Here is a 26912-nt window from a genome sequence, read left to right on the forward strand (position 1 = left end):
CCCCTGCCACATTAGTTTAAAACCTCCCCAACAGCAGTAGCAAATCTTCCCCCAAGGACATTTTAGTTCCGGTCTGGTTCAGATGCAGACCGTCCATTTTGTAATAGTCCCACCTTCCCCAGAACCGGTCCCAATGTCCAACAAATCTGAACCCCACCCTCTTACACCATCTCTCAAGCCACATGTTCATCCTGCTTATTTTTTCACTTTTACGCTGGCTAGCATGTGGCACTGGCAGTAATCCTTTTGAGGTCCTCCACTTTAACTTCTCTCCTAACTCCCTGAATTCTTCTTTCAGGACCTCACTCCTTTCCTACTTATATTGTTGATGCCTATTAACAGCTGGCTGTTCACTCTCCCCTTTTTAGAATGCTCTGCAGCTGATTGGTGCCATCCCTGACCAGAGCACCTGGGAGACAACATACCATCTGAGTCCTGTTTTCGGCTACAGAACAGCCTATCTACTCCCCTCCCAGTAGAATCCCCTATGACTGTGGCCTTAAGTCTTTTTTCCTGCCTTTCTGATCAGCAGTGCCCACCACGTTGCCATGATCTTGACAACTGCTGCCCTCCCCTGGTGAGCCATCTCCCCCAACAGTATCCAAACCGGTATACCTGCCTTGGAGGAGATGACCACAGGGGACACCTGCACTACCTTCCTACTCTTCTCTTTTCTGTCTTTTGGTCACCTATTCACTGTCTCCCTCAGCAATCCTAACCTGCGGTGTGACCACTTCACTAAAGGTGCTATCCATGACCACCTCAGCATCGCGGATGCTCCACAGTGAGTCCATCCGCAGCTCCAGAGCAGTCATGCGTTCAAACAGCTGCAGCTGGACACACCTTCTTGCAAGTGTTAGTCAGGAACGTCAGGCATGTTCCTGAGCTCCCACATAAAGCAAGAGTCACATGCCATGGGTCTGAGGTCCCCTGCCATTGTAAGCTTAGTTTTATATGCACTAACTAAAACCAAACAATGCACTTTTAAATATATAAAGAATTAAAAGCCTTACCTTAGACTTTTTCTTCTGGTTAGAGGAGGGGGGTGGGAGGGAGATACTACACGTGTAGTATCTCTGCCCAAATATAAATTAAGCCCTTACCTTCCCAGCAGGCCTCGCTTCACTCCACCTTCTTTCCTCACCCCTCTGTCAAAAAAAACTTAGAATTTTGACAAGAGGCCCACTTAATTAAAACATCTTTATGCATTTAATGATTCTACACAGAATTCTCAATTTATACTTGCCTTTACCAGAGACCGTCCACAATCTGTTGGATTTCTCTACACTGCATCTTAGCTATGGGTGTTAATTATCTTTTTAGTAATCGACCTGTTTCAATTGTGAATCTGACATTCATTTTGTTTTAAAAAGAATTGTAATTAATATGTCTTCATCTTTTTGGAAGAACACCAGCTGAGACTTGGGTTGCCATTTGAATTGCACAGCATTAAAATTTTAATAACTCTTATCTCAATGACATGTCATGAATAGAAGAAAATTGAGCTGCTTTTATAGGTTACGAACACTAGATGGTGTACGTGAGCTACTGTGAGCAATAATGCAAAGGCTCTGCTCCCTTGGATGGTAAATGAGAAATGTGTAACTTTTCTCGAGTTTTAAAAAAAACCTTGAAATAGCAAGATGATAGGAAATGCACCATGACAGATCTCCGTTCCTAAGTTAGGAGACCTTTAAAATGTGAAATTAGATTTAATTTTCTGAAGACAGCAATGCAAATAAAAATGTGCTACATACTTTTCTATTGAAGCAGCAGTTTCTTCTGTCTTTGATTTTGGAACACCTGCATTTTGTGTACAAAACGTTTCCTTTTTTTTGGAATTCTCTCCTAAATCATCTTGAATTGGATTAGGAAGTGACAGTAGAAGTGAGCAGTTGACAGTCAGTCTGAGAGGAAAGCCTCGGCTGTTTATTTGCGAGCAAGACCATTATTGTAGAGTATGCACATGCAAACACGCTGATTAGAATCGGCATTAGGTTTCCAGACTTTGCAGTCTCGAAACACAGCTGCAAAGCCTAGCAATAAACATCTGCAAGCTTCTATGAGATCAAGCATTGGCCCTAAAAGTGGGGAACATGAGCCTCCGTGATCTGTATTAGAGCAAAGAATACAATTATTTTTGTCTGACTCTCACACAATGGGAATAATAGTGATGGAAAAAGCAAGTGTAAAATTCTGATATGGTATATCTTTCCATTAAAGGTTCTTCCATGTTGTGTAGTTTGAATTTACTTTGTATTAGCAAATGCCTGCAAGATTTTTCTGATGTAAAGAGGGATTAGTGACATAATCCCCATTTTCAATTGTTCTTTGCTAGAAGTGTGCTTGCCACCATGAGCTGTGAATGCCACTCTAGTTGTAAATCTGCATAATCTGAAGAAATACTTGGGAATTGTATTTTTGGTCACAGAACACTCCACTTGGCATTGACCCAGATTTATGTTGTAACCTACTTGCAGAAACAACAACATAGTGAATTCATTGTTAACTTGTCTTTTTTAGTAAGAAACCTGTGAAATAATTCTTTTAAAACAGCTTCTAGGAAGAATGTAAAACTGATTTTCAATGCTTTAATATCTAATAGGGGTAAAGCAAGAAATGTAACTTTACCATCCTGTAATTTCATTTTGAAGATAGCTTAGATTCATTTATCTACATTTCTATATTAAAGGAACCAGAAATTGAGCAGAATGGAAGTGGGCAGGATACAAGACAGCAATCCGCACATCCTGGGAGCAGGTAATAAGTGGTAGAAATTCTGCACTCCTGCCCTTAATTACATTGCCTCCCTGTGTTTTCTTTCACTGGTGGAGAACTGTAAGATGAAAATGCTTCTTCCAGCTTAAAATTTATTCAAATACTGTTTATCATGTAATGCCCGGAGGAATCTTTAAATGAACATTACTGCTGTGATGTCTTAAAATGCAATAAAGAGAGCCTTTAAGTGGTGAAGCATGTTAATTCACAATACACTTTAGTTATGTACAAGATGAGATTGTTATCTTTTTATTTGGACTAGGGAATTGGGTAGTTGGTTAGTAGGAGCTCTCCAACTCACTATTTTAAAATTGCTTTGACTGTTCCTATGCTTTCCCAACATTTGTATCTCTTAACTCCCTTTGTGCCACAAACATGGGCTAAGAACACGGACCAGTAATATTCAATAGGAATTTGGTCTGGATCAGGGGTTTATCATTCCTCTCCAATTACTCCTTTTTCCTTTCAAAAGGAAAAAGAGCTGTTGCTGTTTTAGTTCACAGCATTGACATGATGCACAAGTTTTAAAAATTCTGCCCTACCATCTAAGGGAAAGTGTACTGAATAAAGTCCCTGTTTTTACTCTTTTCATTCCCCATCATCTTGTTTATAGTATCATGGATATATGGGGTCTGTATGTTCACTTGGGGTTCCAAACTTTGTCAATTTACTCAGTGACTGCCAAGGCACCATGTAACTTTAGGGCAGCACAGTGACTCAGTGGTTAGCACTGCTGCCTCACTGCACCAGGGACCTGGGTTCAATTCAATTCTCACCTTTGGCAACTGTCTGTGTGGAGTTTGCACATTCTCCTCCTCCCTCCCCCCCCCCCCCCCCCCCCCAAAATGTCTGCATGGGTTTCCCCTCAGTCCAAAGATGTGCAGGTTAGGTGAATTGGCCATGCTAAATTGCCCGTAGTGTTGGGGTAAATGTTGGGGAATGTGTCTGGGTGCATTGCTCTTTGGACAGTCTGTGTGGACTTGTTGGACCGAAAGGCCTGTTTTTCTAAGCTGTAGGGAATCCAATCTTAATCATTAACTCAGGGCCAATTAAGAGCTGCCTTTCCTAATGTCCTTGATTCTATCTTTGTCTCATGTAGTTCTTTTTCCTCTTGTTTCCCCTTAGCTTTGTTACCCACTCCTGAGCCATCTCTCTCACTCCTGAGTGTTTGGGAAAGAGCAAATGGGAATCAACCATACTGCATTTCAAACTTACCGTTTTTAATGATATCCATTTAACACTTTGCATAAATGTGGGGAAAACCTTTTGTACAAATGTTGCATGTGTACAGTTTAGGAATGTTTGTTCTGGAGCAGAATTGCACAATATTCCACTCTTTCAGGCTTAAGTAGGTGCATGTTTAAAACTGGGAAGTTCGACTTTCTCATGAGTAAGTCTATTCTTAGATATTTGAAAGGCTTTTTAATTTTCTTTGAAAAAGAGCAGGTTGATCTTGTGAATTAGATATGATACCAGCACTGCCTATTCCTTCAAATGATATTTGTGTTACAACTTTTTCAGAGATTAATGAAATGCTGTAGTTTGTCCATTCTGACCTGTGCTTGAACTTTCTCTCTTCCGGTAGGTTAAAAGATGAATCATCGTCCAGCGATGAAGATGTGAGAATGATCAACCAAAATTGTAGTGCAGGCCAGCAAGATCACAACTTGTCATCTCTGTCATACATTTCATATGTGAAATCCCTTCGACTTAGTTCTGAACAACTTGTGAGTACCAAGTGTTTTGTTGGCTAGAATTTGGATGAGGTTTCTTCTGAGCTGTAATAAAACCCTATATGTGAAGGCTGCTATCTGCTAATTAATGTCCCAGAAGTCTACCATTCAGTTTTTTTTGGTTTGCAACAGTGCTGTTATAGAGGGTACATTTCAATCAAATGTTTTACAAAATTTTAGATTTTTGTGCTTCTATATAGCATTTAATTTTTTATGAAAAGGGTTCAGCAAAGATTTACAAGGGTGATGCCAGGGTTGGAGGGTTTGAGCTCCTCGGGAGAGGCTGAATAGGCTAGGCTGTTTTCCCTGGTCTGTCGGAGGTTGAAGCATGTCCTTTTTAGAGGATTAAAAACATGTGGGGCATGGATAGGATAAATAGAGTTCGTTCTTCCCCCTGGGGGAGTCCAAAATTAGAATGCATTGGTTTTAAGGTAAAAGGGGGAAGATTTTAAAAGGGATCTGAGGGGCAAACTTTTTCCACAGGGTGGTGCGTGTATGGAATGAGCTGCCAGAGGAAGTGGTGGAAGCTGGTACTTTTTAAAAATGTTTAATTGTATTTGGATGGGTATGTGAAGAAAGGGTTGAGAGGGATGTGGGCCAAGTGCTGGCAGATGAGGCTAGATTAATTTGGCATATCTGCTCAGCATGGATGAGTTGCACCGAAGAGTCTGTACATTGGACTCTGGACTCTGACTCAAAAGCCCATGATGCATACATTCTGCTCCTCCCATGGTTGGCTGAAGTAGAGGCCATGCTGAACAATGGGCAAAGAACTTTTTTTTTTAAAAAAAGCTTATCGTTGCTTCATTTTAGGCATGAGACATGTTAACGTACTCAAACTAACAGCACTTCAATTGATGTGAAGATCTGGACTGTTACTATTTTGTTGACTGACTGAAATGAGGACCAATGTAGACGTACATTGCAAACTCACTCATTGAAAATTGTTATAACCACCTCTGTGGTATACAGCTTTCTTGCTATTGGACAGAGTTAGTCTTCCTCTTTCTTTTAAAAGGAATCCGTCTATATGCTGTGACAATGCTGTCACTTTAAAAGGTTACTTGTCCTGTTTCATTTTTGGAGGGATTATGAGGCAGAGGTATCAAGCAGTCTAACCAGAACCACAAGAGTAAACCACATGAGGCCTTTAGGTGTTAAGTTGGACAAATGGATGTGGCCAGCTCTGACTGGGCTTTCTAATTTTGTTTAGCTTCAGCAGTCAGAAGCCACATGGGGTCTCGAGTTGCGAGCTTCAGTGAATGAACGATTCCTTGTTGCTCCTTTCTCAAATTCTCTTGGTGGTGTTTCCTCCTGGATTGGAGAATTGCATGCAAGAATGTTTGAATTGTTGCTTTGCTTTGCTAAGGGGTGTTTTTGAGATGTTACTACAGAGGAACCTCAATTATCCGAACAATAGCAGGGAGTGTTTTGTTCGGATAATTGAATGCCGGATAACAGTTTAGCCAAGCATCAGGACCTTGCAATCTTGTTCGGATAATCCGAAATTCGGATAATCGAATGCTGGATAATTGAGGCGCCTCTGTGCACTGGAACAGTTACTTTAATAATAGTTACTGTATCTACTGCAGTATTTTTTTAGGTAAATCTAAATTCCTCTTGTTTGCATCTTAGTTTTTAAATTGTTTTAGCTTAATATCAAGTAGTTTGACCAGTTGCATCATATCTGGAACTCAGTACTTCACATTCCACCATTTCAAATAAGAAGGCAGAATCTAGGCTACCTTGAAATATTTTGAGGGGGCCTGGTCTAGGCCATAACCATATCATCCGGTTCAACTGACTAATTCAGCAGCCCTTTCCAAAATCCAAACATTGTTTGCTGCTCAACTGTAGATTTTTTTTGATTTCATTTTGTCGTCCCATCTGTGTATCTAGAATCTGACCAAGATCAGAGGTTAGGTGGAAAGAGAAATTAGCAGGCAGGACTGGATATTAACAATGGAAAATTTTTAAAGTAATTAAAAGGAACTACAAGATTTTGAATGCTGTGGATAAAGGCGGTGGGGGGGTTAGAAAATCGCAGCGGGCTAATGGGTACGAGAGCTTGGGGAAAGATCTTGAAGGGGAAAAGAAAAGCTAGGCTATGAATCATGTGGAAAATTAATCTACACACTTATGGATTGATTTATCAATTCTTGCTAATATAAATATTGAGAAGAGGATAGTGGCTTATTTAAAAGGATAAATGGAAATTGGTGAGTATAAGGAACACAGCCATTTTGGAAAAAACTGGGATTGTTTACTAAATCATTCATTAGAACAGTGGAGATTAAGTAATGTTGCTTGATGTTATTAAGGGATGGCACAGCAGAAACTGACACTGATTATTGTTGCACGGTTTAGCTTGAGACAGACCAAGTTACAAGATTGCGCTTGAGAGATTAAGGACAGAACAAGAGAAACCTAGACTATTCTAAAGCCATGGAGTGCTGGGGCAGGGCCCAAGGATTGAAACAGAAAATTTGCCAACTTTTTGTAAGAATTGGTTAGCTGGCCCTTTTTTTGTTTCTTCTTTCTTCTCCCCCCGCCCCCTCCCCAAAGGAAAGTGAATAAAGGGATTTGGCAACAGGATAGGCATGACTTTACTCATGAGGCTTTGGACTATCTACCAGTATCAACTGATGAGCTTAATGGCTAATTTCTGTGGTGTCTGTTCCATATAATGGATAATATCCTTGGGGAAAATGTGGAGGATAAATTGTCTGTTGAGGAAATGCTACAGGATGAAGCTTTGTTATTGGCTTACTTTAAATACTCTGTGCGGCAATATAATTACAAGTTAGAAAGACAGACAAAGTTGTTTTGTGTGCACATCATTTCAAATGTGGTGCTGCAAATCTATTATTAGGCATACTAAAGTTATGATGCATCAGACCATTCTAGGAAGCTCCAACACAGCTTCCTGTTCTGTGGTGTAAATCTAGCTTTATTTAATATTCTATGAACTTATGCTTATCAACTGACAAAAAGTTACATTGCCTTAAACATTAATTTAAAAAAAATTTTCCTACTCTTGTCACGTTGTTTGCCTCCATATTGAATAGCATGCTGAAAGGCACAAGAATATTTATTAGCAGCACCACATTAGTGATCCTCTCTCATTCTGCTGCAACATAGTGTCTAGAGTGACCTAGTCTTCTCTCCCAGCATCCCCACAATCAAGATTGCTAATATTGGGTGGTTGCATTTTGTAGTGTGGGGCCCATATATGCTGAATTTAAATTAAGCCAATTGTTAGTAATTATAGGTAAATGTGCATCTAAATTGATATTTCATTGTATACAAAAACTGGTCCTTTTTTAAAGGGGCAAAGGTTTTCTCTCAATGTTTGGTTAATCGAGCCATCTTTTTTTGATTTAACAGAAAAGCCTCCAGCTAAAGGAAGGTCCAAATGATGTTGTGTTTAGTGTCACAACACAATACCAGGGCACATGTCGTTGTGAAGGTACTATCTATCTCTGGAACTGGAATGACAAAATAGTTATTTCTGATATTGATGGAACAATTACAAGGTAGGTGGTGATTTGTTGTACTTCTAAATAGTCGTTAGTATTGTTTAAACATGAGTTTGAAGTAGAAATATTTATTTTACAAATGCAGATAGGATTCTGAAGTTTGTCTATTTGCATTTGTACAGATCTGATGCCTTGGGTCACATTTTGCCTACACTTGGTAAGGACTGGACACATCAAGGAATAGCAAAACTGTATCACAAAGTTAGCCAGTAAGTATTTGTAGCTACTTTTCCACAAGTTTGTAATTCTTTTAAATTTCTGTTGTGGATGTTCCAGTGTATTCCTTGTTACAAGTTCTCTCCAGGTTAGTGTAGAAAATGCCAGGAATTATGATTTTGAAACATCTGAATGCTACATAAATACCATTGCTTTTATATTAAGGACCGAGGGCATCTGGTCCTAATACAAAGCACAGATTCCAAGTTTGCAGATCTCTCAGAACTTGCAAGTACTGTGAACAGTGAGGAGACTTCCAGGTTGCATAAGCTGATGGGATAGGTGGATACATGATCAATAAAAGTTTAAGCTGAGAACCATTTTAAGTCGTCTTTTTGAGAGAAGGAACAAGGAGAGAATAATAGTTGAACAAAGGGATGCAGGAACAAAAAGATGGATCTCATTTATATTGCATTCTCAAATTTCTGTTTGCAACTGAAAAGTTATACTCAAAACATATATTAATTAATAGCAGTGAGTGGTTAGGACCTGGAACACAGTGCTAGTGTGTGTAATGGAGGCAGGTTGAATCTTAACTTTCAAAAAGGATTTGGATCATATCTTTGAGAGAACAATTGTATCACTGCTGGGTATGGGAATTAGCAGTTACTTTTGCAGGGAGCTGCCAGAGTGTTATAATTTGCAATTAAATAAATCTTAAAGAAATAAGCCAGTTCCTCCACCACTGCAGTTCTTCAGTAGAAACCATATCTTGAATTTATGTAACTTGAGTTTTCCATGGATTTTGCAGCCATAAGTTATTTTGGAAGTTTTATTCACCTGCAGTGAGGCAAACACATCCCTCACTCATGTCCCACAGAGTCCATTTTTCTTCAATTAGAGAATGATTGATTGTTGGCTGTGACCTTGGCAAGAGTCCCTTTTAAATCTGACTATGGAATCTTTAAATCTTCTTCTCTGAAAGTGATTGGGCCTCTGTTTCGACATAGATCATTTTAGAAAGGTTTGTATCTGACACACTCCGAATTCTCCATTCTTCTTTGGAATGGGATTTGTACCCAAGTCTCGCACAGATGCTACCATGGGGTGAGGCTAACACTTTCAGCGCATAATCTGAGGATGTGACGTTGGTTCATGAAGTTAGGAATGGGGGAAAATGGTCAATAGTCAATGTTGGAAGGTTTAGTTTTGACCAAAACGAATCCTCCCATCAGTTTGATTCAAATGCACGCACCACCCTCTCGATAATTGATGATACACAATAGTGATGTTTATGGAGACAGCTCAACTTAATTCTCCAGGACAGCCACAGGTGGTCATAATTTGTTTCTACATTCTTGAACTCTGGGGAAAAAAGTAAAGTCTTTTCCCCCAGGAACAACAATCTGAAAAGAGCTACTCTGCCCCTAAATGTGGAAGGTGGTGGTTGGGGGGGGGGGGGGCAAAAATAAATCAAAAATGCATCATACAGATATGCAGCATGGATACAGACCCTTTTTTTTTGTTTGCCCCAACTGGTCCATGCTGATCAGATATGTGAATCTAATCTAGTCCCATTTGCCAGCACTTGGTCCAAATCCCTCCCAAACATTCTGTATTCACATACCCATCCAGATGCCTTTTTTTTTAAATGTTGCAATTGTACCAGCCTCCACACTCTGGTCCCTTGCCGCCCCCCCCCCCCCCCCCCCCGCCCCCCATGCTGTTATTGGCTCCCTTTGGTCTACATGTGTCTTTGGAGCCATAACCTAGCAAGTATCTGAAAAGTGGAGTGAGTCCTGTACTACTGTTAATGTGATTATTGGTATTATTGAAATAATTTAATTCCACTTCTCAAAATAGCTCTTCTATATTTGAATTTCTTCAGATTTAAAAAAAAAATAGCAATAGTGGAAAATGAAACATTTTGTGTTTCATGTTGCTTGTCTGTATTCTGACAAGATAGACAGACAGTCTGTAGTCAAAACAAGAAATTAGAATGGTTTATGTAGGTCATAGGCAAGGAATAACTATTTAATCATGGTGACATTGGGCATTGGTTGGTCCTGTAAGTATAGTGACTTTTAATTCCAGTAGCTAGATCAATTTTCCTAGCCTTTTACCTCCACAAGACTAAATCTCTGGCATTACAAAACAATGACATCACTGTTACATATGGAACTTTCTGGAAAGTGCACAGGTCACTTATTTTATTACACTTGTATTTTGGTGCAATTCATTATTCCTGGCAAAACATGCCAGAGGTTTTATAGATATGAAAAAGGCTAAAAGCCCTGCTTTAACACTGATATTATTACTTGTAAACACCCAAGCTATCATTGCCTTACTCCAATTTGATTTTTGCCAAATGAATGACTGGAGTAGAGCTTTACAGTTTGGAATGCTACAATACTCAGTACTTGCATAGTTACACTGGGATTTCAGGTGATGGAATTCTGAAAACAAAAGACTTAATTACATAGTGACTGTTACAGCAGCCATGCATTTCAAAGTGCTTTACAATATGTTAAGCACTTTTCTGAAGCATAGGTCCTCTTGTAAGGTAAGAGAAACAGTGGTCAAATTGCACACAGCATGATCCCAAAAACTGTGATAACGATCTGATGCTTTTACTTGATGTTTGTGGGACATTAAATTTGTGAAAGCACCCAGAATAACTCCCTTGATTCTCAACTGCACCTACCCACCTTTTTTTTAATTGCATTGCAGAACAAAATTCTATTAATCTTTTTCATTTCTGAAAATATCAATTGATATAGCAATCACTGTCTTTCTTTCAGGTGAGTAACTTAGATTTTCACTATTGAGTATGACAAATGACTTCTGATTGCAGTTCTAAATGGACAATGTTCATTTAGTATTCTATCAGAGAAACCAGCTTCTCCAATATGTACCTCAATTGAATGTGAATGGGTAAGAAAATGCAGTGCAGGGCTGGTTACTTAGCACTGTAAACATCTTTTATATTACAGAAATGGGTACAAGTTCCTATATTGCTCGGCACGTGCTATTGGGATGGCTGATATGACACGTGGATATTTGCACTGGGTTAATGAAAAGGGAACAGTGTTGCCAAAAGGCCCTTTGTTGCTGTGTCCCAGTAGTGTGTTTTCCGCATTACACAGGTAACATTTCTCTAGTTTTCATTACTGTCATGTTGCATGCTCTGGCAGCTCATTCCATATATGCATCACCCTCTGTGTAAAGAAAGTTGCCCCTCGAATCTCTTTTTACAAAAAAAAAGGATCTTTTACCCCTCTGCTTTTAAACCCATGCCTTCTGGTCCTGGACTCCCCTACTGAGGAAAAGACCTTGGCTGTTTGCTCTATCCAGCCCCCTCTTGACCTTTTAAACTTGTGTAAGGTCACTCCTCAGTCTCCAATGCTCAAGGGGAAAATAGCCCCAGTCTGTTCAGCCTCTCTAGAGACCAAACCCTCCAACCCTGGCAACATCCTTGTAAATCTTTTGAGTCCTTCATGTTTCACAACATCTTTCCTATAGCTGGGAGACCAGAATTGAATGCAGTATTCCAAAAGTGGCCTCACTAATGTCCTGTACAGTCATTGATTATGTAAAATGCTGAACTCCCTTGATGACCTTACTTAAGTCTTCCAAAATAATTTTCAAAACGCTTGCAAGTGGATATTGCTGCTGAAGTAGTGTCTGCTGTTTTAGCAGCTTAGTCTCAATAATTCGGTCTCCCCACTTTAAATTTAAGTCCAGAAATCTGATCATTTTCAGGTACTAATAGATTTAGGTTTGTTAATCTGAAAACTGTGTTGTTTAGCTTTCCTAATAAGATACGATAATTCACCAAAATTCTATTTGTTTTCAGGATAAATCTTAAAATAAGAAGGAGCTCAGTCAACATTTTGATTTAAAATTTTTGGTTTTAATTCAAAATTTTTAATGGTTAAGATCCCACTCTGATCCTTCAAGTTTATAACTTCATTTCAAGTGTTTCCCATTCATGATTTTTATTTCAGAGAGGTAATTGAGAAGAAGCCAGAGAAGTTTAAGATCCAGTGCCTAACGGACATCAGGAACCTCTTTCACCCAAATAAAGAGCCTTTCTATGCAGCTTTTGGAAACCGAACTAATGTAAGTCAAAACCCTCTTTCCGCTGAGCCACAAACACACTGAAGCATGTTAGAATGCATGGCAATGACCAGCATACCATTCATACAAATTTAAAGGTGTAATGCTTGCTTTTTTTCTTTGAAACAAAACTTAAGACTAGCATCTGATTTTAACTTTTGAGAAATTGAATGTGGTTTTATTTCAAAGGTGTATTAGCAAGGTTAGATCTCACTGAATACAAGGAGAACTAGCCATTTGGATACAGATCTGGCTCAAAGGTGGTGGTGGTGGAGAGTTGTTTTTCAGACTGGAGGCCTGTGACCAGTAGAGTGCCACAAGGATCGGTGCTGGGTCCTCTACTTTGTCATTTTACATAAATGGTTTGGATGCGAGCGTAAGAGGTACAGTTAGTAAGCTTGCTGATGACACCAGAATTTGAGGTGTAGGGGACAGCAAAGAGGGTTACCTCCTGATTACAACAGGATCTGGACCAGATGGGCCAATGGGCTGAGAAGTGGCCGATGGAATTTAATTCAGATAAATGTGAGGTGCTGCATTTTGGGGAAGCAAATCTTGCCATTTAGTGCATAAGTCCTGCTAAGGTCCTAGGGAGTGTTGCTGAACAAAGAGACCATGGAGTGCAGGTTCACAGCTCCTTGAAAATGGAGTTGCAGGTAGATAGGATAGTGAGGGAGGAGTTTGGTATGCTTTCCTTTATTAGTCAGTATTGAGTACAGGAGTTGGGAGGTCATGTTGCAGCTGTACAGGATATCGGTTAGGCCACTGTTGGAATATTGTGTGCAATTCTGGTTTCCTTCCTATTGGAAAGATGTTGTGAAACTTGAAAGGGTTCAGAAAAGATTTACAAGGATGTTGCCAGGGTTGGAGGATCTGAGCTATAGGGAGAGGCTGAACAGGCTGGGGTTGTTTTCGCTGGAGCGTCGGAGGCTGAGGGGTGACCTTAGAGGTTTAGAAAATTGAGGGGCATGGATAGGATAAATAGACAGTCTTTTCCCTAGGGCTGGGGAGTCCAGAGCTAGGGGGCATAGGTTTAGGGTGAGGGGAAAGATTTAAAAGATATGAGACCTAAGGGGCAATGTTTTCCATGCAGAGGGTGGTACATATATGGAATGAGCTGCCAGAGGAAGTAGAGGCTGGTACAATTGCAACATTTAAGTGGCATTTGGATGGGTATGAATAGGAAGGGTTTGGAGGGATATGGGCCAGGTGCTGGCAGGTGGGACTAGATTAGGTTGGGATATCTGGTCAGCATGGACAGGTTGGACTGAAGGGTCTGTTTCCGTGCTGGACATCTGACTCTTATGATAGAACTTTCTCTAGAATTGCATTTGTTATTTTGACTTTAGTCCCTGTGCTTCTGGTTCATGATGCACAAATTCAGATGGAATTGTATAAAACAATTTTAAAAATAATTCATGTTATCTTAAGCTTGAATCTAAAAGATTAGAAACCTTATGAAATGGGTTGTTAATGCAGTATTCTGTAAAAAATGTGATCAGTCACAATAAAAGCCATTTGAGTAGTGCAACACTCAACTTGTGGTTTAATTCGTGTAAGCTTTGACCTGGAGCTATCCTAGAGTTGTTGTCCAACTATCTTTTTTTTTTCAGGCTTAAATAGTTTCATTACTGCTACTGACATGTAAACTAAATGCCCACCTGTAAACTGCAAGTGTTGGAATTGTAGCATGACAATTCTTGGTTTCTTTTTTTTTTTGTTCAGGTCCACTTGCCAGGTTTCATTCCCTGTTTCTGTTCTCTAGACTTCTATTACCTAATTGTAATGAAGGAATATCTTTCTAGTTTTGTATGCTACTTTTGAGCTCCTGTTCTTTTAGGCTGGATTCATGCTTCTTTTTTATATTAAAGACGCATACAGAATTGGATTTGGAAATATCTGAAGATAGAGATTGAAGATTTCACTTCTGGGAGTGCTTGCTTGTGTTTCAGTCTCAACACAATCTTATTTCCAGCTCTTTTGTTCCTTTTCCAATGTTTTGGAAGCGGATTCTGTAACTTGTGTATAAATATTTTGCTTCCATCCAGGTAGTTTGACACATTTTAAAAATAGAAAACCTATTCTACTGAGATTGCGCTCTTTTTGCTTGATGTTATTAAATTAAAACTATTTAGTTAGCTCTTTTCACAGCTCTTTGTAAATTTGAAAACTGATTTTGTTAACAACATAAAATTAGCCACTTTACACCAATTGAAAGCATTATTTAGACAATCCTGAAACCCCCAAAATAGTTTAGTTTTTTTTTAAGTATTTGGAAAGTAAGTGTTTGGGAAAATTTTTTGTTGCCTGTAATGAGCATAGCTTGCCCATGTTTTCCTTTGTTGCATACTTAAGGCACAGGCAACATTGTTGGCAGAGTATGTTCAGTGTGTGATGTGCCAGGCAGTTCTGGCTGTTCCTAATTACTTGACTTGTCTCTGTGTTAGCCTTGGCTTACACTCCAAGAACAAATGTCTCCGCAGGGACACCAGAGAGCTCCAGTAAGAGCTGGTATTATAAAATGTTGGGAGCAGTTTTTGACCTATCCTTTCTACCTAGGGAAAGGATCTTTTTGAGAACCTGCACCTGCCTTGGATTGGCATGTAAGGCTATTCAGCCCCCTGAGTCTGCTACACCATTCAATAGTATCATTACTGGTTTGATAAACTTGCACCCTCCTTGCCTATTAAGAATCTATCTACCTCTACCTGAAAAATAGTCAGACTGGGTGTAAGCGTAGGGGTTCTGAGTGAGGTGACAAATGGTGGGATTTGTGACAATCAGTAGAAGGCTGGTGAGACTGATCTTAACCTTGAGTATCTCACTCAGTCTGTCTTATGCTTTTCACCAACAACAGTGAGTCACTAGTTGAAAGTGAGCTTCCATTTTAAAGGGGACTTCTGCTTATTTAACACCTTTGTTGATGGCCCAACTCACTTAATATTCTGCTTCCTAATTTACCAAACATATCAAACCGGCTCAAGGCCAAGAAACCAGAGCAAGTGGCAACTTCAGCTGACTGCTTTCTCCAAGTGACTTCCATGTTGGGTAGCAGATGCCACCATTTCAGGACATAGAATATTGCCAGATGCTCCAATGGACTTTTGGCATCTGATGTGTCACCCTTCAAGAATCCTCATGGCACATCCCTGATCCACTTCAAACTTTAATGCTGCACTGGCAACTCTCATGGTAACGTTGCAGCAAGGACACATATGCTCAGGGATTGCACCCAGCTGATGGACTAGACAAGGCGGTCTCTCTGGGCTCCTCTGTTTGCTTGCTATCACAGCACTTCCTCTGAACCAGCCTGGTTTGTGCTCTGCATTGTTGCCTTGCATTTTTGCTCTTTGCCTCCTTAGCCAGCAGCACAAAAGTTTTTTTTTCTCTACCTTGCTGTGATGTTTTAGTGCAGAGACAAAAATAGGAAAGGTGTTGGCAGTCCTTGATCAAGTCAAAGGAGATCCAAGTGACAGGAGGAAGCTCTGATCACCAAAAGTTAAGGATAGCCTCAGATAGCATCCTCTGGCTCGGACGCAGTCAGACTCTAGAATGGGCAAAGTCACTAACTGTTTTCCCACAATGCTCCTCCAGATGGCTGAGACCCCTCTGACCTGGTGGGCATGGTCTAGTGTCAGGCCTCCAGTGCTGTTTGCTGAGTGAGTGGAGTGCCAATTCACTGTGCACCCCTCTTCTTCTCTCCACCACCACCACCACCACCACCAAAAGTGGGACATCACTACTTTTGTTCTTTCGTCTGTGACCCCCACCCTGTGCTTGTCCACATGTACACAGGCTTTTAATGATAGGAACAGCAAGGGATGTCAGTGAAATCCAGGATATCCATTTAAATACCAAGTTGTTCTGGGAAAGTCATGTGGTAAGATAGTGCCTGAATCAGATGTGATAGGCTCCTTATGAACAGGGTGGGTAGTTAGAGCAGTGTTTCTTATGATAAACTTGTTGGGCCTTGTGGTGGTAATCTTTCCAAACAACACTCACTTAACTAAAAATATGTAGAATGCCACCCGTCTTTCCATGTCTTGAGGAATAGTTCTGAAGACTCCCCAGCCCCTGAGGAATTGCTCAGGTAATCCCCTTCCCTTGAAACTGTCTCCTAGCTCTAGATCCTTCGAGAGGAAAGTCTTTCATCATGCACCCTGTCAAGATCACCTCTAGTGTCATCAGATTTGTTCTGAAGAAATTGTTTAAACCCCTCCTGGTGAACAGGGTTTTAAAAGTCTTTAGTAAATGTGTAATTTCTTTAGAGCTGGTATAAACTTCTTTTCCTGGTATTCATACGCCTTAGTCCACTAAGTAATGCCACAGTTTTATTATGACTAGATAATTACTTTTTCATCCATTTTGGTATTATCTGCTGTAGTGTGGTAGCTGATGCATTGATAATTTGCATCTTTGTGCTGTGTATGTAAGATCCTTGTGTTACATATAGACACTGGATCTCATTGTACTGAGAAATTTCAAATTGTTCACTTTTACTACAGTGCCTGGTATTTACACATATACACATTACAATTGCAGGAATTTTGTGTCTGGGTTCAAGCGAAGCAGTTTGAATGTAATGTGGCATACTTCCCTTAACATGAGGACAGAGCTTATAGGATGGGCTGTGAGCTTTGCACCATGAGGTCAAGTGCCACGATATAGTGATGACGTGGAGCATGTCTGTAAAGTGAGACATAGCAGCAATAACGGCCTCTTCCTCAACCCTATCTGGCCAAACGGTTTTCTGAATTAATCAATTTGTAAATGTCAAACCTTTCATCCACAACTAGAGAACTGGCTGACAAAGGAAGAAGTGACCAGTTACAGAAATGATAGGAGTTCATAAACCGGTAATACAATTTTTTTTTCCCAATAGGATGTTTTCTCCTACAAACAAGTCGGTGTTCCAATAAATAGGATTTTTACCGTCAATCCTAAAGGTGAACTAATACAGGAGCATGCAAAGACCAATGTATCATCGTGAGTAAACATTAATTGCTTAAATTTTGTTGAATGAGAATTTTTATGTTGTAAACTGTTTTACAGAATTTGTGTATCCCTCCTTCGGCTGTTGTGATTTGTGTATTGATCATATCTTCATGGCTTCACCTAGACAGCAATATTTTTTTTTTTTCTTCTGTCTAAACTCTTAGTGTTTCACTACACCTCCCCCAAACACATCCTCAGTCACTTAATTTTGATTGTTATTTGCCAGACTCTAAACTATTTTTCTTTTTCCTGCTGTCTGCCATCTGCTGAAACTCATTGTTTTACCTGTTGTATTTTACATTCCATACTCTCTCTCGTATCGCAGGCTGCTTATCTCAGTCAAACCCTTCCACTTCCTCTTGATATACATTGCTGTGTCTATTTTCTGACAGACTTCAGAAATGGAGTGGTTGATGCAAAAAGCAAAGCTCAGAGCTCAGTGTCTCATTTTTCAAGATACTTCATTCTGAATTATTGCCTCTTTTTTTTATTATTAGATTAGTGTGGAAACAACAGGCCCTTCGGCCCAACAAGTCCACACCGACCTCCTGAAGCGCAACCCACCCAGACCCATTCCCCTACATTCGCCCCTTCACCTAACACTACGGGCAACTTAGCATGGCCAATTCACCTAACCTGCACACTTTTGGGATTGTGGGAGGAAACCGGAGCTCCCGGAGAAAACCTACGCAGACACGGAGAATATGCAAACTCCACACAGTCACCTGAGGTGGGAATTGAACCCAGGTCTCTGGTGCTGTGAGGCAGCAGTGCTAACAACTGTGCCACCGTGCCTTCTAATTCTTCCAGGCTATTACATCAGAGCTAATGCTGGCAGATTGAATCCTCATTCTCCATTAAATTACATCTCTGGACTGTTTATTTTGTTTCACGTCGGAGTATCACCCCCTCTCAACCTCTGTCAATCACTGCTGCCTGCCCACACACCTTCCAAACCCATGACCACTTCCATCTGGAAGGATGTGGGCAGCAGATACATGAGTACCACTCCCCATCCTGACTTGGAAATAATCGCTATTCCTTCACTGCTACTGGGTCAAAATCCTCTAATTCCCTCCATGTGCTTTGTGCGTCAACACACAGCAGGTAGACCGCAGCAGTTCAGGACTGCTGACTGCTGCCACTTTAAGGCCAGCTAGGGATGGGTAATAAATGCTGGCCAGTGATGCTCACGTCCTGTGAATGAATTTTTAAAAAAATCTCACTGGACAGCAAAGTATCAAGTGAGGCTAGTTTTAAAAAGCCCTCTCACTGCTGTGGCACATTGCCATAGCCCAATTAGGACATTCTCTGCTTCCTAACCCTGATCACTAATCTCCACACAGTCCCATTGCTATCTCCCTGCCATCTCATCATACATTTGCCCATGATGCACAATTAACCCTTTTTGCATCTGGGCTTTCATGTTTGGTACTGTTTTTTAATATTAAAAAGCTGTAAAAGGTCAGGTGGCTGGTTGGTAAGACAGAGCGATTCCAACTGTGTGGAATTGATTCCCACAAAGGTAGTTGTTTCTCAACCTCTTCCTCAGACAGTCAGCAGACAGGCGGTATTGCGTCTCTCAACACTCCCAATCCTCACTTAACACTTTTTCCTTTGAATGTCCATACACTCCTGTAATTGCACTCTAGCATCCTGGTACACCCAAAAGTTGATAGAATCTTACTATTCCAGTAACACGTTGCTAACTAAGCTAAAGCTCTGATCTGTTGTGCACTTCTTTTTTACAAAAAATTCTATGTTCTTGCCCTTTCACTTTTAAAAAAATTCCTTTTGCGCCCTAACTCCTTTTTTCTCACCCTCCATGCCACTAATCATCAAACCCTGCAATGTTTCCTTTTATTTCATTCAAACCTGCAAATGCCCATCTACTTTTCCCTAATATTTCTTCTCACTTGGCACTGCCAATCTTGCCACAACTTTTCTATATTCTTTCCTCTCCTGTTAAATTTGTTCTTGCCACTTAAGTATGGCAATCCTCTGCAAGTCTGCTCTGTCAGCACTCATTAGCAAACTCCAAAACAATTCAATCCTTGTGATAGAAAATATATATTTTCTACTTTGAATTGTGGCACTGTGATCAGAATTGCATAGTAGAAAGGTTGGTTTTTAAGTTGACAATTCTGAACTTTTTTTTTCTCCTGTGACTCTGGTAACATACTTTTTTGATGTGAAAATAGTTATTGGAACCCTACATTGTAACATTCCCTAATACGCCCTGAAACTATTAAAATACTAGGCGAAAGTGAGGACTACAGCACTGGAGGTTCATGTGGTGCTGGAAAAGCACAGGTCAGGCAGCATCTGAGGAGCAGGAAAATCGCCCTTTTTAGGATGAAGGGTTTTTGCCTGACCCATCAATTTTCTTCCTCCTTCAGCTGCTGCCTGACCTGCCAGGCTTTTGCAGCACCCCACACAACTATTAAAGTACTAATCACGAAATATAAACGCTACCTCCTTCCTAACAATCTCCACAGATTAAATTGTGCAAAATGCTCTATATGCACTTTGAAATGAATGATATTGGATTCTCAATAGGATTCTCAATATTTGAAAAACTTCAAATAAATTTGACTTTACAATCAGAGTTCAATATTAATAGTGAGTGTTCAATTCACTTGGTTTGTTTGCTGTTTGTATAGTTTCAATATTTAAATGTAATCTGGTGTAACTGCATGAATACATCCAAGTCAGATGGTTAAGCATATGATACAGGGTATGATACAATGTCAGGCCTTCAAATCTAAGACTTTGATTTCCTCCTTTTACCCATACAGCAATTGATGGGTATTTATCAGATAAGGGTACCAAGGGATGTTGAGGAAGGGCATGGTAAACAATAGCTAAGGTACAGATAAGCTATTATCTTTCAGAAGAATCTGCAGAGACTGAATGGACTAATCCCACTCTGATGTAATCCCATGATCTTCCTTGATTTTGCCTCCCAAGCAATGAAAAATAATAAAGTTAAAAGGTAAATGGTTAAAGGTGTATCTTTTGATACTAACTTAAAAAAAAAATCCTCCCAGTACATGAAAGCTCAAATCTGATTGAAGGCCCAAGTCACTTTGCAGATTTGACTGTACTAATGTTAAATTATTCTCTGGGTGAGCTTTATTGCAGCTTTTGGCTATCTTTTGGTTCTCAGCAAAAGGAAATCTAACAGCAAAATAAACATCAGAGCTTGACTTATTGTACCCTGCTAAATACACCTCTGCTTGTTGACATGAGGAAAAAATACAGCAGATGTTCCATTTGTTTTATTTACAAGCAGAAACTTAAATGTAGTTAGATGCTGAAGAAATTGCACTGGGATGAAATGGGACCAGATAAACTGAATACTAGCAATAACATACTTGTGACAAGCAAGGGCCATGGTTGCGTGCTCTCAAAATTGAAATCTGAAGTGGCGCACTGTTGTACCTCACTGTCTCAAAGCTATGTCATTTTGACCATGAATGTGAATTTTTACTTTAGTTATTGCTTCTTAACATAGTCTGAATGATCTATTCCCATTCCTATTAGATCTTTCCTGCCAGTCAGGTACATGATGGTTAATCATCTATCTCAATGCCACTTTCCTGCACCATCTCCATATTTCTTAATGTTCATCTCCAAAAATCTATTGATTTCTCTTGACTTTGCTCAATGGTTAATAATCTCTAGTCTGTAATAGAGGATTCCAAAGATTCGCTCTACTCAAAGTGCCTGTTTTCCTCCTCTCCATCTTTACAACCTATTCCATATTCCTGAGAATTGGCTCCCTTGGTTCTAGATTCACTAGCTAGGACGACAACCTTTTTTTTATATACAAGTATCGTTGTAAGCTTCAATTAGGTCACACTCCTTTCAAAGCTCTAGTGATTACGAACTGGTTACTTCAGTCTTTCCCCATTCTGATCCTGCCATCCCAGGGATTGGTCTGGTAAAGCTCTGTTGTGCACTGTAAGGAGTCCAAACTACACATGTTGTTCCAGATATGATCTCCAAGATTCTACACCAGAGCAGCAGGGCATCTTTACTTGGTACTTACTTTGACCCTCAGGATGTGAGGATTTTGCATTTACCTTTTTCTAATTGCTTGTTGCAACTAACTTTTAGTGAATCGTGAACAAGGATAGTCGGGTCACTTTAGACTTTAACAGTTCATGAACCCCTCATATTTTGCAGTTTTAATTATCTCAGTGAATAACATGTCCCATTCCCATTTTTATTCCATTTGATATGTTGTTGGCCCTTTTCACTGGTTTGTTTAAGCCCCCTTTTATAGTGCCCTTCTCTCAACTTCCATTCCTCCTAATTTTATGGCATCTGTAAATTTGGAAATACTATTCATCCTCCAAATTCCAACCATTTTAATAGTTTGTGAATATCTGTAGAACCAGCACTGGTGGTAGTTTGTGTGGTACCTCAAAAATCTGCCATGCTGAGAGTGATCCTTTTTTTTTCTGTTCTCCACTTTGTCTCTGAACCAATTCTCAAGTCATGTATGTTTTTAATTTTGTTCATAACATCTTGTATGGGACCTTTACCAAAACTTTCCTAAAAAAAATGCAACTACATTGCATCAACTGGTCCTTTTTTTATGTTTAAAATACTATCTGAAATTTGACTGTTTGTAAATATGATTTCCCTTTTCATAAATCCATGTTGACTCGGCACAATTTTAACATCCCACCCAAACTATCTACATGTTGATCATTTTGATCTAAAATCCTCTTCCAAAGAGTACTACCCACTTTGTTTTCTTTCTCCCCCCCCCCCCCCCCCCCCTCCCCCATAGCCTTTTCAAATGTAGAATATATTTGGATATTCCCTTCCCAGTCTTGGTCACCTTGGGGGCCATGTTTCTCTGGCAATTATTTCACAATCCTTTACCTCCCTTGTACTATCACATCATGTTAACCATTTCTGAATGTTCCATGTATTTAGATATTTTAACAATACACTCCATTCTATTTTGGTTTCTGCCTTTGGCACCTCTTGATATCTTTTGCCTGCTAGCATCTGACAAATGAATGTTTGTTTTTGTTTTAATGTTAGTATGTCAGTCAGTGCTGCTTGAAAAGGGAGAAAGTAGTTATATGGCCTGTTGATTAGTATGGGCGATTAATTTACAGAAATGAAATTAACCATTACATAGTAAATGAAGCAATAAGGGACAGAAGAATGTGCTAATGGGTATGGATGTGTTCAGGAAAGAGACGAAGGTGACTTGGAAGAAGGTTGTGTTGTACATTGATGTGGATCTGTTGGGCCAAATAGCTTTTTTTAATGCTGTTGGTATTTTGTAAAGGGAACATTTGGAATGGTAATGATATTTTATAAATGTAATATTCTGAATATACATTTGTTTAAAATGTTTTGTTCAAGCTTTTCATCTTGTACTCATCTGGCAAGGGGAAACCCGTATTTGTTCTACTTGAGGGGGATAATGTTACTTTGTCAAGTGGACTCTGATAAAGACATTTCAGTAGATGTATTCTCTATGGCAATGAATATGCATTGGTGGTTGGTTATTCCATTTTATAGCTTAATCTTCTTCCTGGTGTTAGCTCCTTTTCATCCAGTTCCAGCCGCCCTCTTCCACCCCTCCTTCCCCCTCTTTCCCCCCCCCCCCCCCCCCCAGATCTAATGTTTTTGGTATTCATTAGATTGCTCCTATCAAATTTTTTAAAATGCTGAAGTGAAAACCTTTTTGCCAAAAATTCAAATCCTCAGTGATACTGAACTGTTGTCATTTTTAATAAATACCTGTTCTCCTGTAACTAGTTTCAAGCTTTGCTTTTTTGAGTTAAAGTAAACCTTTTTTTTGATTTGTAACAAGCATTTAATTCTGGATTCTGACGCACTAACCCCTCAATATTAGCCAGTCTGGTGTTATCCTGAGAATCAAATACTGGTGTATACTTGATTGAGAACCCACTGATAGTGTGTAAATGCAGAATGCAATGCCATCTTCAACTTAACTCCATTCTTCCCAACAGAACATTGGAAGCCGGTTCATCCAAAATTCTGGAGCTTCTGAGATTAGATATAGAAATGAAAATGGATTGCAGGACAGATGAGAGATAATTGTCCAGGATATTTGATTTCCCTCTTTTAATACTGCCCAGAAGAGGCTCAAACTGTACAGGTCAAAGTACAGTCTTGGTGAAACGCAAACTACTTTAGACTTCTGGGGCATGTGGGGTGAGAGACAAAGTGGTAACTTTGCTTAAACAGTCTGTGTTTGTGAGGGTGCATTCAGTCTCTAATACAAAATCCATTCTGTTTCTTTTTCCAGTTACGTAAGGCTGAGTGAAATAGTTGACCATGTGTTCCCTCTGCTAAAGAGAGAGCATTCCTCTGACTTCCCTTGCTCTGATACCTACAGCCAATTCACTTTCTGGAGAGAACAGCTGCCAAATGTGGAAAACCTCAAAGCTCCCCAGGATTAAACTCTGCACGTTGTGAAATGGTTTTTGTTCATGAAGTGCTTGCAGCCATTGCTCATGTTGAGATAAGCTGAAAGTAATATCATAGGAAAGCTGCTATCCCTTCACTGAACTTTTTTTTACTTTATGAACTGTCCTTCTGTAAGGATATTATTACAGGTTAAGAATGAAATTACTTGATAGAGGTATGTTAAACACCAGGTTTCATGAGGAGAAATAACTTTTTTTTATTGTCAATATTTTGTGTAATGTGTTCCAAGTTGATGCCACAGTTTATCTTTTTTTTAAAAGATTACCATCCACTCTTAAACACTCCTTTTTGTGGTCTTCAAAAATATTCACCAAGTTTTCCTCAACAGATGTAGAATTATTATTTATACTGTGCACTTTTGATTAATTTACGTTCACATTTTTAGATGAGTTTTTCATGCCCCAGTAAACACTGCAGCTTCTAAGGCTAATCTAGCTTAAATTATTGATCTCACCAGCTGCTGTCCACCCACCACTCCTACATGCTTTCACCCCTGTTTTTTTTTCTCTTTCATGAAGGTGATGTCTTCTGCTGGGCTGCATTTGTGACTGCCAGCTGTTAACTGGACACAGACACATCATCCCTGTGTTTGTACCTCAGCTGGGCTAGAGATGATTGACCAAGTAAACCTCAATGCTTTACTTTTCCATAACTAAAGGTCACCGCAGCCTATTGACATGTACCTGGTTTTGCCCACCAAGCTATTGTGGGACTATGGATGAAATCTAAATATTGTTTTACAGTTTTGATGTTGAGGCATTTCTCTCAGGACAGTTTTTATGTATTTTAATTTGAGTCAAATTATTGTGTTGACTTTAATTTTCTGAAAAATGGATAGCAAATAACTTGTTGGTGTTAAAACTTTTAAATTCTTTGCTCAGACTTTTTTTAATACCTAGTTGGAATACTGGGGTCAAAATTGTTAAAGCAAAATACTGCAGTTACTGGAAATCCTGAAGTAAAAGCAGGAAATGTTGCAATTATTTAGTAGGTCAGGCTAGAGTCAAGGGAGGAACAGGCTTAACATGTCAGATTGAGTTCTAATTTAAAATTCATCTATCTGAAATATTCTTTCTTTCTTACCCTCCCTCCAGCACACTCCCCTCAGATGCTGCCAGAGCTGCTGAGAATTTAGAGCACTTTTTTTTTTCACAGCCCTGTGTTAGCCTTTTTTTTCATGTAAGGTTGCAGATGCAATTGGATTGCAGGCTGCAATTCAACATTATTGCCTTGCACTGTCAATAGCAGTCTCTACTCTCTGCCATGCACTACAGTATGGCATTTGGTTGGCGGGTGAACGGAATGGACTTTCTCTAACCATCTGGGTTCAGTACATATCCAACAAGGGTTTTTTTTTTATCCTGGAAATGGCTTCAACTAGGTGCAAAAATGTTTTAAGATCTTTTTGAAGAAAGGATAATCTCGTACATTTGAGGTCATTGTCTAATGAGTCTGTTTCACTTTTTTTTTGTTGTAACATTTCCACAAAAAGAAACCCTCTAATTCCAGGATATTGCTAACTGTTCTGATTTGAGGAAGAGCGATGTAAAATGAATGAATTTTAAAATATCCTCCTGGAAAGCACAATAACCATGCATCCATAGTGGAATCCATAGTATTTTATCTTTTTTATTCTTCTGATATAATGGTCACAAAGTTAGAAAGTGCCATTCTTGTGATGGATTGTAATTTGTGCCTGATTCTTATCAGCGGCAACTAAACTAGGGGAAAATCAGGCCCAGAGTGTAAAGTAAAGAGTATTTTCTTTCTATGAAAGATAAGTAATTGCAGCTTTGTTTTCAAATCTGTTATGTATTATTACAACATTCTTTCTGAATTGCAATGTTACTGTAAGGAAAATGCTACATGCAAATAAATTGCTCCATAAAAGCAGAATTGTTAATTTGAGGGCTCAATCTTCTACTTTATTGGTCAAGTGAGTTTTTTTTGAAGGCATTGCCATCACTCTGTCCAGTGAATTTAATAGTCATATGTAATCAAACCCACTAATTTAACTACCAAGCCCCTCCATGTCTGATCCCAGTCTCCTCTGAGGACATGCAGTTTCCAGAATGACTTGCCACTATGGATATCCTGGAATCCACTTTATTTCATGGGACCCCTACAGTGTGGAAGCAGGCCACTGGCTCAACAAGTTCACACCAACTCTCAAAGAGCATCTCACCCATACTTATGACCCTGCTCTATCCCTGGGACCATGCATTTTTTCACGGCTAATCACCTAACCTACACATCCCTGGATAATTTAGCCTGGCCAATCCACCTAGCCTGTACATCTCTTGGACTGTGGGAGGAAACCAGAACAACTGGGGGAAACCCACGCTGACACAGGCCAGTGTGCAGACTGCACACAGTCACCCAAGGGTAAGAATTGAACCTGGTGCTGAGGCAGCAATGCTAACCATTGAGCCATTGTGTTGCCTTGCGTCAACAGCATCTCAAAACTCACTGTGCATCCAGACAAGTACAGTCAGTCGGTTTCCCTGTGTATTGTCTTAATATTTGCCATTAGCATGGTGAATGGGAGGAAATGGGCAGCTTACCTTTGGGGCCGGAGCTGGAGGTCCTGCTGAACCAAGTGGTACTCAGATGGGACTCTCCCTTCCCCAAGGAGCAGCAGCACAGCATGTGTGTACACGCGCACGCACGCAGACAAATTGGGAATCTTCAGAAGACTCTAAGTGAAGTTGTTGGAATGAGACATATTGTTGCCTGTGCTGCTGAAGGGACAACCACCTGAGGAATGTCGCTGTCCTCTATAAGCCACAATTCCGCTTAATGCTCTGGGATATAGGTTAAAATTCTCACTGCAACAGCTTGTGAAACTTTCTTTAAAATTCCAAAATTTATTAAAAATCACACCCAGTCCAACACCGGTATCTCCAAATCAAAGTTTCTTAATCTTGGAGATGGTGACCATGAAATCATCAGATTGTCCTTTAAAAATGCAGCAGGTTCATGAATTCTGTCACAGTTAGAGATGCTATCCTTAGCTGACTCCATCTGAGTCCTGATGCACACCCAGTAATTGACTCTTTACTGTCCTCTGTCCTGGTCCCTCAAGTTACTTGACTACACCAAA

General features: G+C 39.8%; 1 protein-coding gene across 3 annotated transcripts in view; it reads left to right on the forward strand.

Moving 5' to 3' along the window:
- lpin1a (lipin 1a) overlaps nucleotides 1-25712 on the forward strand; it is a 113511-nt gene extending 87799 nt beyond the window's left edge. For all 3 annotated transcript variants that reach the window (XM_072561946.1, XM_072561948.1, XM_072561947.1), the window contains 8 exons: nucleotides 2693-2760; nucleotides 4364-4505; nucleotides 7899-8047; nucleotides 8173-8259; nucleotides 11200-11352; nucleotides 12214-12328; nucleotides 17208-17311; nucleotides 23628-25712. In XM_072561946.1, the coding sequence (XP_072418047.1) occupies nucleotides 2693-2760; nucleotides 4364-4505; nucleotides 7899-8047; nucleotides 8173-8259; nucleotides 11200-11352; nucleotides 12214-12328; nucleotides 17208-17311; nucleotides 23628-23781 (972 nt within the window). In that variant the 3' untranslated portion in view covers nucleotides 23782-25712. The remainder of the gene's footprint in view (nucleotides 1-2692; nucleotides 2761-4363; nucleotides 4506-7898; nucleotides 8048-8172; nucleotides 8260-11199; nucleotides 11353-12213; nucleotides 12329-17207; nucleotides 17312-23627) is intronic.
- The last annotated feature ends 1200 nt before the right edge of the window (nucleotides 25713-26912 follow it).

Source organism: Chiloscyllium punctatum, chromosome 3 (genome assembly GCF_047496795.1).
Source record: "Chiloscyllium punctatum isolate Juve2018m chromosome 3, sChiPun1.3, whole genome shotgun sequence".
Taxonomy (NCBI): domain Eukaryota; kingdom Metazoa; phylum Chordata; class Chondrichthyes; order Orectolobiformes; family Hemiscylliidae; genus Chiloscyllium; species Chiloscyllium punctatum.